This window comes from Dendropsophus ebraccatus, chromosome 14, assembly GCF_027789765.1.
Source record: "Dendropsophus ebraccatus isolate aDenEbr1 chromosome 14, aDenEbr1.pat, whole genome shotgun sequence".
Lineage (NCBI taxonomy): Eukaryota > Metazoa > Chordata > Amphibia > Anura > Hylidae > Dendropsophus > Dendropsophus ebraccatus.
The window spans coordinates 22,405,528-22,422,997 of record NC_091467.1 but is presented as its reverse complement, the minus strand read 5'-3'; the positions used below and the strand labels follow the sequence as shown (position 1 = coordinate 22,422,997).

Sequence of the window (17,470 nt, the reverse complement as noted above, 5' to 3'; positions counted from 1 at the left end):
CTCCATTCGGGATTGGAGACCCTCTGGCGTGCATCCCACCTCTATTTCAGAGAAGGCATTTCTTTAGACTTTTGTGACTGATGCTGTTGGATGCTTTATGGTATGTAAATAGCCAAAGATGCACCAGCACCCTGGACAGCGACTCACATTGGTTCCTACCAGCACCCACACCCACCAACTTCCTGCCCTGCCAGCCTGTCCTGGTCGGAGACAGCATTGCACCTCCAGCCACAAGGCCCCTACCCCATACACATAGTCCCCTGCCCGCTGCTGAAGAGCTACTGGCGTCCTCGCTACCTACTATGTCGTTTATGGACTTTTAAAGATTTTTCTCCAATAAAGATGTGAATTTTTAAATGGTGAGTGCCCTTATACTTCTACTACTCTATTTATGAAGATAATTTATACACCTACTTAATAAGTGAGCACCACCTCTCTAAGCGCTAGTCTGTTGCAATCTATAAGATCACCACATGTATTGGATACAGTAGTGCCGATTACTTTTTCTACAGACGTTGCACTGACCCAGTCGGTGTTACATCCATTCTGTGGCTGGAAGTTCAGATATCCATGGATACAACCATTCCGGGTTGGTACTGTGTACAAGCCCAAATGGATCAGAATAGGGATTACACACAGTAGAGCTCCTAGTCCGATAAATAGCTTTAGAAGGTGATGTGTATTGTGTGTGAGATGCTGGGGGCAAAGGGACAAATTAGATTCGTCTAACCTGCTGATAGTTTCCTTTAAACGAACAGCCAAAATTACCTGTGTAATAATCTCTGATATCTATTTTTCCCCCTTGTAGGAGGACCCAGCAGTGTCCAACCAACTGGCAATGACAGCACCATCTCTAACACCATCCTACAGAGATTACGATTCCATCATGTGCTCGGCGAGGGAAACTACGGAATGGTCATGTTGGCACAAGACACCGTCACCAGCCAACAGTTCGCTGTCAAGATCATCAAGAAGCGAGTCCTGCTAGACGACATCGAAGAGGCGGATGTGATGGTGGAGCGCCGAGTCTTACAGCTGGCATCTGGGAGCCCCTTCCTAGTCCACGCAGACTTTGCATTCCAGACCAAGTTGTTTGTTCTATTTGGGCTGGAATACATGAGCTGCGGGGACTTTGACCAACTTTTGCGTTCGGAGGGGCCGCTGAAGATCTCCAGTGCAAGATTCTACGCCGCTGAGCTCGTGTGTGGCATCCAATATCTCCACTCAAGAGGCGTCATCCACCGAGACCTCAAGCCCGAGAACATCCTGGTGGCTGAAACAGGGCACATCAAGATCACAGATTTCGGTCTCGCTCTGGAAAACATCTTCGCAGACCGAAAAGCCACCCAATACGCTGGGACCGCAGGCTACATGGCTCCCGAGGTGAGAGATCTTCCTATTGTCCACTAATTTGCTTCTATTACAGGGTATAGCAGGTGATGGTATACTGCTAGAATATGCCATCTCTGGTGGTCTGACCTCTGGCTTCACAAAAATTGAAAGACTGCAGGGGAGCGCTGATGTAGTATTTGTCTCTTTTTTCCTACATAGCCATGTGACTAAGAACATCTCTATGCAAGACAAAACTCCAAAGGGGGGGGGGGGTAATGCCACACTAATGTGAATAGTGTCGCTTTACAATGCCTATAACTGAGGGTTACTGTGCAGGAGGAAAACATTCAGGGGCATTCAGTGCTGCACCAACGTTGCATCTCCCTGTTACAGTTTATGCGGCTCCCAGAGATCAGTCCCCCACCATTCTTAAAGTCATGGCGCATCCTGGCGACATCCCACTTCAATAAACTCAAGATAATATCTGTTGTTTTCTTTATTGCAGATGCTGGCAAGGAAGGGATATGGCGCCGGAGCAGACTGGTATTCATTTGGTGTCATCATGAAGAAAATGATTACCGGAGGGCGTGACTACCATCCAACCCCCATCGATGACACCAGCTCCGGCGCCGAAGACTTCATCACACAGGTCAGTGTCTATCTGATCGGATCAGGAATGAATGGTTCAGACCATGCACGCACATCAAGCACTCCATTCATTCTTTATGGTGATAAGGAATATTACACTTAATGTGTCATTATGCAGAAGCCCATAGACAATGAATAGAGTGCTGGCTGCACATGCATGACCCCTTTTAACCCTCTCTGTAGACAAATTATGTCAAATGAGAAAATTCTGAAGACTTTACAATTCATCAGAATTAAGGCTCAATCATCTCTATGCCATCCAGTAGACAATAGGATAGGCTGCCATTCACAAAGATAAGTGCTCTCTCTTATCTACACAGCCTCAAGAGTTATGGTCACTAAATAATATGTACATTTCTCATTCCAGCTCCTTCAGCAAGATCCTGCACAGCGCTTGGGAGCCAACCGAAACACCAGAGAACATCAATTTTTCCAGCCTATTGATTGGGTCAAGGTGGAAGCCCTCGAGATGACCCCACCACGCATCCCATCGAAACCATCTAAGCCTCAGCAGAAGACCGAAAAGTTCCATCTGAAGACCATGGAGGTAAAAGAGGCCAGAACGTGTCGTCTGACATCGGAGGAACAGGCCGTATTCCGGGGGTTTTCGTTTGTCACCTCGAAGACCTTTGGCCAGCTCTAAAGTCATCAGAGTGAGCTTAACCCCTGAGCACCTGGCAGAAGAGGATCCACAGACCGAAGACCATGAAGAGTGGACCCCCAATGACCATCAGTCATCAAGGACACCAACAAGACGCCTGCAGGAAGGAAGCGGACACATGTGGAGAAGAACAACATGGATGGACCCCTACACTGCACAACAAGCCAGTAGGTAAGCCACACTGGTAAGGTAAGTGGAAGCGCCAGGCCATCTGCGCAGTATAACTAAAGGCATGTGTGAGATTTTTTTCACCGGTGACAGGATTTCCTCACATCCATGACCGCACCAGCTCCTAGTGCGGTGTTGGATATGAGAGAAAAAGAAAAGATTAAGATTTTTTTAGCACATGTCTATAATAATTCCATCCTCATGGTACTATATACAGATTTATACTCTGTGTATAGTATAATATTATATACCGGTGATTGGATTTCCCTGGGTCAATGACAATGCTGTCATAGGTCTGGGGAAAGAGGTGAGAGATGGCCGGCTATTAAGGGGTGGAGGAGGCCGGATTTTTTTTTTTTTTTTAATTCTAAATAAGACTTAAAAAAAAAAAAAAGCGTATGCCAATTGTCATCAGGTGTTACAATATCTTCAGTATCCACCACAGTCACTTACAGGAATCAAGAAGGAAGGGGACACCATGCCAAGAAGAAGAACAGGGAAGCATTAAGGTCATAGGCTTGCACTACACTACAGCTAAGTGGAGGCATCAACTAATGGGTTTACTGCAAAATTATTATTCTTATTTGTATGTAACTGTATGCTACTGAGAACCAATCCCTGAGCTGGGTACCTCACACTTTTCCATCCTCTGTCTCCTAACCTATCACCAGCTATAGTTTAGCACCTTCTAGAGGATTTCTACCAAATCCTACAGTCCCTGAGAGGTATGTATAGGGGGGAGGGGGGGAACTAGATTGGTCCACAATCCAGTCAGTGTGTTCCAGAGAGAGTATACAGAGAGTGTTCCTGCTGCAGTTTATTCTCCGCCACCACCCCAAGTCACTAAAAGGTCACTCACATCAAGTCTAGTCAACTAAAGTCACTACAGTCAGGTATCTCAGAGTATCCATAGACCTTATCATAAGTATTATCCACCAGCAACAAACTGTGATTTATAAAGTATTCCAAGTCTAAAAGTATTATTCTCAAGTTCCCAGCTCATCAAGGGATCTCAGTCAAATGTAACCTACATTGTATCTTTATGGAAACAAGGTCTGTTTATTGTGTACTGTGACATTAAGATGATTTTCTAGAGTAAAGTTTACAAGTGGTTACGTATATATTTGCTGGACTCTGTGGTTCCTCTACACCTGCACTACAGACTGTTCTATCATACATTGTGTGTCGGAACATCCAGGGGTGGGAACATACTGTATCACTCCTGGCCACTGTGACAAGTGCCCCAGCAGTACACCAACATCTTGCCCCCAGCTAAACACCACCTGGCTCCCCTAGGTCCCGCAATGCAGTGTTGGAAAAACATGGCGACTTTGCACTGCTGGGGGGCAATATTGGGGGGTTAGGTGCATAGCATAATATTAAGTGCAGCAGCTGTGTAGTCTATGGCCCTCAAATAATTTTATAAATGCCTGAATCGCCGCCGACAGGAGAAAGGTTCCCACCCCTGGTTAATAACAACTGCAGAGCCTGGCTAGAAACGCTTGCAGTCTTAATGTAAGTTACAGGCCCAGTGTGGTTGTGTGATAAGGACCCAGTGTGTTATCAGTTTGGTAATTATAAAAATGTTCTTAATGTCATAGCCACATATACAGAACACTGTGACCATGCAATGTCACACAGGAAGGAGAAACCTATTACCGGTACTTATAGATGCTACATTTCACAGAAAGCAAAGCTTGGCCTGCACCCCCAAAGCCACATAAACTAAAATCTTTTTGCTTTTTTTTTTAGAGAAAACAAACAATTGATTCTTAAAAATTTCACCCACTATTGTTACTAAATTGTACGGGTGCAGTTTATTATATTCAATTTCCATGTATTGTATGATCCCACCTGCAGCACTTCTACCCTCAGGTGGGTCCCTACACTAACATCGTATATGTAGCACAGGACCCATGTGCTGTAATGTGCTTTTATATTCATAGTCATTCACTGTAGAGAAGCCCACAGTAACTAGATCAAATGAATAAAAAAGTTCAATAAATAAATAGTGTTAGTGTAGGGACCCATCTGTATGAGGTCGCCGTGACGTGGCAGATGGGCTCGCACAATGTGAGAAATTGTGCGCTAAGAACCTCACTCCTAAGAACGCTCACTCCTGATAATGGGGAAAAGGACCAGTGATCAGCTGATAAATCACCTAATGCTAATGTGCCCTCAATAACAATGCTTGGTGGGACGTCTAAAAGAAGCCTTAGTAGTGTCCTGTCACTGCAGGAATCCAGACAATCTCTTGATATTTATTGCACATACAGATACACACATCACAGAGAATTCAGTATCCACTGTATGTCTTGCAGTTATATTCTGGTACACTAGAGGGCACTGTTGTTGTTGCTGTCCATTCATATAAAAAAGTCTTTCAGGATACAGTCATTGATCGATTATTTTATACAACATGATCTGCAATACAACAGAACACAGAACAGGATAGTATTTTTACCTTTTAGTATCTGTATATGTATTTTTTGTGATTTACTTAGCACAGCGCATTCTATACTTAGGACATCACTTCTGAAGCCTCTCACTGTTTTGTACTTTTTCATTTTTTGTTGTTGTAATTTTTCATTTGAAATTAGCAGAAAACAGTACTTTTACATAGTTATAAGAATATGCATACTAATCCAAGTTGGTTTGTTTTTTAATTTTGATTGACTGGCAGCACTAAGTAAGGGAAGACATGGCTCCTCTGCTGCCACCAATGGCTGTTTTGGGAACTGCAGGGCTTCAGAAGCTCTGGTCCTAGCAGTTACATATCATTGAATTTACTTTTTCCAGAATACCACTTTAATAAGGTGACAGTATGCAACAGCAGTAAATTGTGTTTTTTTCTCTTCCCTTTAACACACCATTGTAAAGAAATATTTTTTTGCTGTCATGTTCCTATAGGGCCGGGAACACCAAGAATAAAGGTAATTTTCTTACCTTCCTCCTCAGCACCACTGTCGATAAATCCTGTTTTATCATATGTAACTATGGTGCACTGGGGGCCGTACAATCACAGCTCAGCTTTCAGCTCTGGTAGAATAAAAGAGGAGTTGTGGTGATCGGTTGCAGTGGGCAGTTTACACCAGGTGTATATTTACACCCTTTCATAAATCTCCCCCATAGTGTCCTCTATACAGGTCACTGGTCATCACACATGGTATATACTGTATACAGCACGATACACCTGTATATAAGAACATAGTGTCCTCTACTGTTATGGCCTATGGCTCTGCATTCTCACAGAGGATTTTCATTCTGCTGCGAGAATGTAGCCACTGCCTATTTACCTTATTAGCTGCTGGCCCTTAACAGATCATACCTATCTGCCTGTACTTCCACCTGCTTCTCTGGCTCCCGGCTCACTGATGGCCTTCTCAGCCAATCAGTGTTTACGGTGGGACAGTGCACTGATTGGCTGAGCAGGCCGTCAGTAAACTGGGTACCAGAGAAGAAGGAGGGATATATCCCACAGAGCTGGATATGTCCCCCTGCAGCCAGATAGCTCCCCCCATGTAGTCAAGAGGCCTCCTTCTATGTAGCCAGATACCTCCCTCTCTTGTAGTCAGATACCTCCCCCCATGTAGTCAGAAACCTCCCCCCATGTAGTCAGATACCTCCCCCCATGTAGTCAGATACCTCCCCCCATGTAGTCAGAAACCACCCCCCATGTAGTCAGATACCTCCCCCCATGTAGTCAGATACCTCCCCCCATGTAGTCAGATACCTCCCCCTCATGTAGCCAGATACCTCCCCCCATGTAGTCAGATACCTCCCCCCATGTAGTCAGATACCTCCCCCCATGTAGTCAGATACCTCCCCCCATGTAGTCAGATACCTCCCCCATGTAGTCAGATACCTCCTCCCCATGTAGTCAGATACCTCCCCCTCATGTAGCCAGATACCTCCCCCCATGTAGTCAGATACCTCCCCCCATGTAGTCAGATACCTCCTCATGTAGTCAGCTACCTCCCCCCATGTAGTCAGCTACCTCCCCCCATGTAGTCAGCTACCTCCCCCCATGTAGTCAGCTACCTCCCCCCATGTAGTCAGATACCTCCCCCCATGTAGTCAGATACCTCCCCCCATGTAGTCAGATACCTCCCCCTCATGTAGTCAGCTACCTCCCCCTCATGTAGTCAGCTACCTCCACTATGTAGTCAGATACCTCCACCATGTAGTCAGATACCTCCCCCCATGTAGTCAGATACCTCCCCCTCATGTAGTCAGCTACCTCCACCATGCAGTCAGATACCTCCCCATGTAGTCAGATACCTCCCCATGTAGTCAAGAGGCCTTCTTCTATGTAGCCAGATACCTCCCCCTATGTAGCCAGATACCTGCTCCCCATGTAGTCAGATACCTCCCCATGTAGTCAGATACTTCCTCATGTAGTCAGATACCTCCTCATGTAGTCAGATAACTCTCCCATGTAGTCAGATACCTCCCCCCATGTAGTCAGATAACTCCCTCATGTAGTCAGATACCTCCCCATGTAGTCAGATAACTCTCCCATGTAGTCAGATACCTCCCCCATGTAGTCAGATACCTCCCCCCATGTAGTCAGATACCTCCCCCCATGTAGTCAGATACCTCCCCCCATGTAGTCAGATACCTCCCCCATGTAGTCATATATCTCCCCATGTAGCCAGATACCTCCCCATGTAGCCAGATACCTCCCCCCATGTAGTCAGATACCTCCCTCCATGTAGTCAGATACCTCCCCCTCATGTAGCCAGATACCTCCCCCATGTAGTCAGATACCTCCCCCCATGTAGTCAGATACCTCCCCCTCATGTAGCCAGATACCTCCCCCCATGTAGTCAGATACCTCCCCCCATGTAGTCAGATACCTCCCCCCATGTAGTCAGATACCTCCCCCCATGTAGTCAGATACCTCCCCCTCATGTAGCCAGATACCTCCCCCCATGTAGTCAGATACCTCCCCCCATGTAGTCAGATACCTCCCCCCATGTAGTCAGATACCTCCCCCCATGTAGTCAGATACCTCCCCCATGTAGTCAGATACCTCCTCCCCATGTAGTCAGATACCTCCCCCTCATGTAGCCAGATACCTCCCCCTCATGTAGCCAGATACCTCCCCCCATGTAGTCAGATACCTTCCCCCATGTAGTCTGATACCTCCCCCCAATGTAGTCAGATACCTCCCTCTCTTGTAGTCAGATACCTCCCCCCATGTAGTCAGCTACCTCCCCCCATGTAGTCAGCTACCTCCCCCCATGTAGTCAGCTACCTCCCCCCATGTAGTCAGATACCTCCCCCCATGTAGTCAGATACCTCCCCCCATGTAGTCAGATACCTCCCCCTCATGCAGTCAGCTACCTCCCCCTCATGTAGTCAGCTACCTCCACTATGTAGTCAGATACCTCCACCATGTAGTCAGATACCTCCCCCCATGTAGTCAGATACCTCCCCCTCATGTAGTCAGCTACCTCCACTATGCAGTCAGATACCTCCCCATGTAGTCAGATACCTCCCCATGTAGTCAAGAGGCCTTCTTCTATGTAGCCAGATACCTGCTCCCCATGTAGTCAGATACCTCCCTCCATGTAGTCAGATACCTCCCTCCATGTAGTCAGATACCTCCCTCCATGTAGTCAGATACCTCCCTCATGTAGTCAGATACCTCCCTCATGTAGTCAGATACCTCCCCCATGTAGTCAGATACCTCCCCCATGTAGTCAGATACCTCCCCCATGTAGTCAGATACCTCCCCCATGTAGTCAGATACCTCCCCCCATGTAGTCAGATACCTCCCCCCATGTAGTCAGATACCCCCCATGTAGTCAGATACCTCCCTCATGTAGTCAGATACCTCCCTCAAGTAGTCAGATACCTCCCCCCATGTAGTCAGATACCTCCCCCCATGTAGTCAGATACCCCCCCATGTAGTCAGATACCTCCCTCATGTAGTCAGATACCTCTCTCATGTAGTCAGATACTTCCACCATTTAGTCAGATACTTCCACCATGTAGTCAGATACTTCCACCATGTAGTTATATACCTCCCCCATATAGTCAGATACCTCCCCCCATGTAGTCATATACCTCCTCATGTAGTCAGATACCTCTCCCAATGTAGTCAGATACCTCTCCCCATGTAGTCAGATACCTCCCCCCATGTAGTCAGATACCTCCCCCCCATGTAGTCAGATACCTCCCCCCATGTAGTCAGATACCTCCCCCCATGTAGTCAGATACCTCCCCCATGTAGTCAGATACCTCTCCCCATGTAGTCTGATACCTCCCTCCATGCAGTCAGATACCTCCTGCCATCTAGTCAGATACCTCCCCCATGTAGTCAGATACCTCCCCCATGTAGTCAGATACCTCCTCATGCAGTCAGATACCTCCTCATGTAGTCAGATACCTCTCCCCATGTAGTCATATACCTCCCCCATGCAGTCTGATACCTTCCCCATGTAGTCAGAAACCTCCCTCCATGTAGTTAGATACCTCCCTCCATGTAGTCAGATACCTCCCTCAAGTAGTCAGATACCTCCCCCCATGTAGTCTGATACTTCCACCATGTAGTCAGATACCTCCCCCCATGTAGTCAGATACCTCCCTCATGTAGTCAGATACCTCCCTCATGTAGTCAGATACCTCTCCCCATGTAGTCAGATACCTCCCCCCATGTAGTCAGATACCTCCCCCATGTAGTCAGATACCTCCTCCATGTAGTCAGATACCTCTCCTATGTAGCCAGATAATAATATCCCCTTCTATGACCCCCCCATATAGTAATAATGCCCCCTGCCTTGCCCCCATAGTAATGTCCACCATTCTACTCCCTTCCCCTCCTGCCCCAACACGCACACACACAAAAATCATACTCACCTAATCCGGGCATGGAGAGGGTCTTCCTCTCTTCGCCAGCCTCTGAGCCATGAGGAGATCAAGGGGAGCGTAAGGTCTGAGGGAGATAGAGGAGGTGAAGGGGGATAGAGGAGGTGAAGAGGGGAGAGGAAGAGAGAGGAGGTGATGGGGGGAGAGGAAGAAAGAGAAGGGGGAGAGAGGGGGTGATGGGGGTAAGAGGAGGTGGTGGAGGCACAGAGGAGGTGATGGGGGTGACAGAGGAGGTGAAGGGGGTGAGAGGAGGTCAGAAGGTTATAGGGGTGACAGACGAGGTTATGGGGGTGACAGAGGAGGTGATGGGGCACAGAGGAGGTGATGGGGGGACAGAGGAGGTGATGGGGGGGACAGAGGAGGTGATAGGGGGGACAGAGGAGGTGATGGGGGGACAGAGGAGGTGATGGGGGGACAGAGGAGGTGATGGGGGGACAGAGGAGGTGATGGGGTGGGCAGAGGAGGTGATGGGGGGACAGAGGAGGTGATGAGGGGGACAGAGGAGGTGATGGGGTGGGCAGAGGAGGTGATGGGGGGGACAGAGGAGGTGATTTAGCATCGGGGATACAATCGGGGCAGGAGAATCCTATTGCGACATGAGAGCGGTCCGGCCAGCTGTCAGAGATGAGTCGTGGTGCGCGGGGTTACCCCGCCCCGGGCTCTTACAGGAGTGGGATGTGGACCAGAAGATGGAGCAGCCCCCGCGTCCACCTGCCGCCGCTGCTGTTTCTACCTGGTGGCCCTGGACTCCGGGACTGCCCCATCTCCCAGTCCACATCCCACTCCTGTAAGAGCCCGGAGCGGGGTAACCCCGCGCACCACGACTCATCACTGGCCCAGTTCTCTGACAGCTGGCCGGACCGCTCTCATGTCACAATAGGATTCTCCTGCCCCGATTGTATCTCCGTCCCCGATGCTTAATCCACCACATCACCTCCTCTGTCACCCCCTCACTATCTTGCTGCCGACCTGGATGCCGCAGCTCCCGGATCCGGCACCGCAGGGGGACAGCGTGCCACAGACGCTGCTGGTCCTCTGCTCCCCCAGACTCTCTCCTTCTTTTCCCTGCAGCATCTCCAAGCCCTGTCCCCCACAGAAAGCTGCTGAGCTGCTGCTGGGGAAAGAAGGAGAGAGCTGCGGCAGTGACAGTGACTGAATGATAGCAGTGTCCCGGCACCCAAAGTTTGTTTTTTCCCCCTCCTGCATACCCCCTCAACCTGTGGCACGTGCCCCCTGTGGTACGCGTTCCGCAGGTTGAGAAACACTGCTCTATACAAATCACTGGTCACCACACATGGTATATACTGTATACAGCATCATACACCTGTATATAAGAACATAGGGGGAGATTTATCAAACATGGTGTAAAATAGAATTGTCTTAGTTGCCCCTAACAACCAATCAGATTCCACCTTTCATTTTCCAAAGAGTCTGTGAGCAATGAAAGGTGGAATCTGATTGGTTTCTAGGGGCAACTAAGACAATTCTACTTTACACCAGTTTGATAAATCTCCCCCATAGTGTCACCTCTATACAGATCACTGGTCACCACTCATGGTATATACTGTATACTGCACCATATACCTGTATATAAGAACATAGTGGCCTCTATACAGATCACTGGTCACCACACATGGTATATACTGTATACTGCACCATACACCTGTATATAAGAACATAGTGGCCTCTATACAGATCACTGGTCACCACACATGGTATATACTGTATACTGCACCATACACCTGTATATAAGAACATAGGGGGACATGTATGAAAAGGCGTAAATGCTTAGGCGCAGATGTATATTTGCAATATATTTGCAAACGGTATACTTTTTCCGCATCAGCGCCACCTTCGCCAGTGGAGCGGAGAGGGGGCGTTACCGGGAGGTTGGGGGGGGGGGGAGGGGTTCGCTCCCCTGAGGTCTGGAGCAGCGGGGACATTCGTAAGCCGGGTGTAAAAAACGTCCCCCATAGTGTCACCTCTATACAGATCACTGGTCACCACTCATGGTATATACTGTATACTGCACCATATACCTGTATATAAGAACATAGTGGCCTCTATACAGATCACTGGTCACCACACATGGTATATACTGTACACAGCTCCAAGCACCTGTATATAAGAACATAGTGTCCTCTATACAGATCACTGGTCACCACACATGGTATATACTGTATACTGCACCATATACCTGTATATAAGAACATAGTGGCCTCTATACAGATCACTGGTCCCCTCACATGGTATATACTGTACACAGCTCCAAGCACCTGTATATAAGAACATAGTGGCCTCTACACAGATGACTGGTCACCACACATGGTATATACTGTACACAGCTCCAAGCACCTGTATATAAGAACATAGTGTCCTCTATACAGATCACTGGTCACCACACATGGTATATACTGGATATAGCTCTATAAACCTGTATATAAGAACATAGTGTCCTCTATACAGATGACTGGTCACCACACATGATATATACTGGATATAGCTGTATACACCTGTATAAAAGAGCTGCAGGCAGGCACCATTCCATGGCAGCACCTCCCATTACACATAGGTCCCGGCTCCCGGCAGCCTCCTCTCTCCCCCCAGGCTCTCTAGCTGCAGGAGTGTCCTCCCTGCCAGGCCCTGGAGCTGGGAGGAGAGAGCGGCCTCTAGTGGCTGCAGGGTGAATATATTGGAGCTGGGAGGAGAGAGCGGCCTCTAGTGGCTGCAGGGAGAAAATACTGGGGCTGGGAGGAGAGAGCGGCCTCTAGTGGCTGCAGGGAGAATATACTGGAGCTGGGAGGAGAGAGCGGCCTCTAGTGGCTGCAGGGAGAATATACTGGAGCTGGGAGGAGAGAGCGGCCTCTAGTGGCTGCAGGGAGAATATACTGGAGCTGGGAGGAGAGAGCGTCCTCTAGTGGCTGCAGGGAGATTATACAGCCTCCAGCCAAAACTGCCACAGCACATTGCTCATATCTATAAGCCTGAGCTTCTATTCCTAGGGGCGGGGCGTGCCGTCACGGGGGCGGGGCTTTTTATGGCACACTAGAGCACAGAGTGATGTATGTGTGGATTATATAGAGGGGCAGTATACAGTGTTACCATGCACAGGAGATTATCTGTCATATTCACTATTAGTGCTGACACTGTCTCCACATTACACTTATACTTGTCTCTCCTGTACATGGTGCCATCACTGGTTATTGTGGCCCCTCCCCTACACATGATGACATCACTGGTTATTGTGGCCCCTCCCCCGCACATGATGACATCACACATGGCTCCTGTATAGGTCATGATGACATCACACACAGTATATAAGCAGCTGCAGAGCTCTAGAATTTACCCTTGAGGGCTGGAGCAGTTGGTGCAGGTAAGTCTGCTGTGTCCTCCCTTCTCTTCTATAATAATAGGATGAAACTATCGCTAGAATATCCTCATCCCTACAAGTATATACTATATTATATACAATGTAATTACTCCTCTATCCTGATCCCTACAGGTATATACTATATTATATACGATGTAATCACCCCTCTATCCTGATCCCTACAGGTATATACTATATTATATACAATGTAATTACCCCTCTATCCTGATCCCTACAGGTATATACTATATTATATAAAATGTAATTACCCCTCTATCCTGATCCCTACAGGTATATACTATATTATATACGATGTAATTACTCCTCTATTCTGATCCTTACAGTTATATACTATATTATATATGATAGCATTACTCCTCTATCCTGATGCCTACAGGTATATACTATATTATATATGATAGGATTACTCCTCTATCCTGATCCCTACAGGTATATACTACATTATATATGATAGGATTACTCCTCTATCCTGATCCCTACAGGTATATACTATATTATATACGATGTAATTACCCCTCTATCCTGATCCCTACAGGTATATACTACATTATATATGATGGGAAAACCCCTTTATCCTGATCCCTACAGGTATATACTACATTATATATGATAGGATTACTCCTCTATCCTGATCCCTACAGGTATATACTATATTATATACGATGTAATTACCCCTCTATCCTGATCCCTACAGGTATATACTATATTATATACGATGGGAAAACCCCTCTATCCTGATCCCTACAGGTATATACTATATTATATATGATGGGAAAACCCCTCTATCCTGATCCCTACAGGTATATACTATATTATATATGATGTGATTTGCCCTCTATGCTTATCCCTACAGGTATATACTATATTATATATGATGGGAAAACCCCTCTATCCTGATCCCTACAGGTATATACTATATTATATATGATGGGAAAACCCCTCTATCCTGGTCCTTACAGGTATATACTATATTATATATGATGTGATTAGCCCTTTATCCTGATCCCTACAGGTATATACTATATTATATATGATGGGAAAACCCCTTTATCCTGATCCCTACAGGTATATACTATATTATATATGATAGCATTACTCCTCTATCCTGATGCCTACAGGTATATACTATATTATATATGGTAGGATTACCAATCTATCCTGATCCCTACAGGTATATATGATATTTTATATGATAGGATTACCCATCTATCCTGATCCCTACAGGTATATACTATATTATATATGATAGGATTACCCCTCTTTCCTGATCCCTACAGGTATATACTATATTATATATGATGGGAAAACCCCTCTATCCTGATCCCTACAGGTATATACTATATTGGGTGAGGTGGAAATCCCCCTTTGCTATAAATGTACAATGTGTCTGATAAGGCCATATGTTGTGAGCTCCCCCTGGTGGACGTTCCGGGATAAACAATAAATATACAATTCAGGGCGATACACAATGCAGCAGCCCCGTAAAAGTTAATGCCATTTTGATGATCTAATTTCTGGTACATTACTTTGGGGGCAGCCAACTTTCTGAGCTGTTTTTACCAGGATTTAGTGATATGCTTTATTGTAAGCCCTATAGACACAATAGGCTGGAGCAGCCCCTATTCACATTAGTAGGATAGTTTACTAGGCATGTTCTGTGGCCTCTGCAGAGATTATTGTATAGGGAGGGGGAGGCTGATCTATGACATCTTTGCCTTTGGCTCTCCAGCCATGATGGGGATTTTGCAACAGCTTGAGGACCACAAGTTCCCCATCCCTGGTATAGATAAAGGAGTTGTGGTAATAGATTTAGCCATGTTTTTAAGTGCCGGTAGTTAAAGGGGTTATCCAGGATTAGAAGACTTCCTGCAATAACAGTGCCACCTCTGTCCTCAGGTTGTGTGTGGTATTACAATTCAGCTCCATTTACTTTAATAGAACTGACCTGCAATACCACATACAAATTGAGGACAAGATTTGTGCCGTCTCTGGAAGAAAAAGTAATGTTTTTCTAACGCTGGATAACCCCTTTAAAAACAGATCTAAAATATGAGAATTTCCCATTGCTCCCATATCCACTACTGTCTGATGTTCATTTTTGCAATCTGTAAATCTGTTAATTCCTGACTGTTCTTCTTTATTTGTAGGAGAGAAAAACAAAAAACAGAGAGCAAGCAGAAAAGGTGGTGTTGGCAGTACAGGAGGTGGTGTTGGCGGTACAGGAGGTGGTGTTGGCGGTACAGGAGGTGGTGTTGGTGGTACAGGAGGTGGTGTTGTTGGTGGAGAAGGTAGTGTTGTTGGAGGAGGAGATGGCAGGGGTGATGGTGGAGGATGTGATGGCGTTGATGGAGGATGTGGTGGTGGTGGTGGACGACTTTGTGGTGGGGGGAGTGGTGGTGAGGGTGGTGCGGGAGGTGTTGGTGCAGGTGGTAATGGTGGTGAGGCGGGTGATAGTGGAGAGGGTGGTGATGCTGGTGGAGGTGTTGGTGATGGTAGTGGATGAAATGGTGGTGATGGAGGCAGTGATTGTGATGGGAGAGGTGATGGAGGAGGGGTTACTGCTGGAGGAGGTGGTGGTTGTGGAGGATGAGGTGGTGGAGGAGGTGGTGATCGTGGAGGAGGTGGTGGAGGAGAAGGAGGAGGGGGTGGTGGTGGAGGATGAGGTGTTGGAGGAGAGGGTAGTGGAGGAGGGGATAGTGGAGGAGGTGGTAGAGGAGGAGGTGAGGAGGGGGTGGTGGAGGAGGGTGTCGAGGTGGTTGATGAGGTGCTGGAGGAGGGGGTGTTGTGGAGGCGGAGGGGATGAAGGTGATGGATGAGTGGGGTGATGGATGAGTGGGGTGGTGGGGAGGGGGTGGTGGTGTTGTTGAGGCGGAGGGGGTGGTGGGGATGGGGTGGTGGAGAAGGGGGGGAGGTGGGGGAAAAGGGGGAGAGGTGGTGGAAAAGGGGGGGAGGTGGTGGAGAAGGGGGGTAGGTGGTGGTGGAGAAGGGGGGTAGGTGGTGGTGGAGAAGGGGGGTAGGTGGTGGTGGAGAAGGGGGGGTAGGTGGTGGTGGAGAAGGGGGGTAGGTGGTGGTGGAGAAGGGGGGGAGGTGGTGGAGAAGGGGGGGAGAGGTGGTGGAGAAGGGGGGGAGGTGGTGGAGAAGGGGGGGGGGAGAGGTGGTGGAGAAGGGGGGGGAGAGGTGGTGGAGAAGGGGGGGGAGAGGTGGTGGAGAAGGGGGGGAGAGGTGGTGGAGAAGGTGGGGGGGAGGTGGTGAAGAAGGGGGGGGGAGAGGTGGTGGAGAAGGGGGGGAGAGGTGGTGGAGAAGGGGGGGGGAGAGGTGGTGGAGAAGGGGGGGGGAGAGGTGGTGGAGAAGGGGGGGAGAGGTGGTGGAGAAGGTGGGGGGGAGGTGGTGAAGAAGGGGGGGGGAGAGGTGGTGGAGAAGGGGGGGAGAGGTGGTGGAGAAGGGGGGGAGGTGGTGAAAAAGGTGCATTTACTGAGGGTGATTTCTGCAAGCAACAGTAGTTTATTCAAGCGTGAAAGGTGTGGCCAGCTTGGACATTCTGTTTACCACAAGCCGCGCTCCGTTCTGTCTATGTACAAAGAAATATAGCCCTTATCAAACTCATGAGACCACGAGTTTGAGTTGCAAGTGACTTTCATCTGTCCCAGGAATTTGTGCACACTAACCTGTTTGGACATGCGATATGGAAGCCTCTCAATCGCCAACACTCATGCGGAAAAGGCTGCCGAGGTGTTCACAACAGTTGAATCCGTGGACTTACTTAATTTGGAGTTTAAAGCAGATGTAAGAAAGTTGGAGAAAAGTCTGCTTAATGAAACTATGTTGGCATTCTACCTGAAAAATGATATGATCCCAAGAGGTCAACGCATTAAAAAGATACCGACAGCCATATTCTCCGATACTTCATACAGGATTGGAATAAGACACTGACAAGCTGCTCGTTTGAACTTATGAAACTGATTGTGCAGCAGGAGAAAGTGAAACACCAACTTATCCAAACCGAGGTCGAGGAGCTCAAGCAGGCAATGACCATGTATGAAAAGCTTCCTAAATATCAAACAATGACTAATGATATGTATAAAAGAATTGAGGAAATGGAGGATACTTTATTGGACATTAAAAAAGGAAAGTATCAGAGAGACACTTTTGATTACAAGAAGGAGCAGGTGTACGAGTGGGGGAGGCGTGAGAGGATGCCTCCGACGCCCAAATCCTAAGGAAGAAAAATCGTGCGCCCACCAAACATACACCTGAGTTTGTAAGAAGTCATGTGGGCTTTACCTCCACAGATATGGATACATCTGACGATCAAACTAATGGTGAATCTGCATCGGGCCCCAAAGTTCCAACATATAAAGAAAACAAAAAGACTCTAAAGGTTCTAAGCCATCAAA

At 47.6% G+C, this 17,470-nt stretch overlaps 1 protein-coding gene across 1 annotated transcript; it reads left to right on the top strand.

The window, feature by feature from the left end:
• Positions 1-570: 570 nt before the first annotated feature.
• Positions 571-2,083, top strand: LOC138771826 (protein kinase C delta type-like). The gene is made up of 3 exons (XM_069951832.1): positions 571-589; positions 809-1,383; positions 1,838-2,083. Exons 1-3 carry the CDS (start codon positions 571-573, stop codon positions 2,081-2,083), a joined length of 840 nt encoding a protein of 279 aa, XP_069807933.1.
• The last annotated feature ends 15,387 nt before the right edge of the window (positions 2,084-17,470 follow it).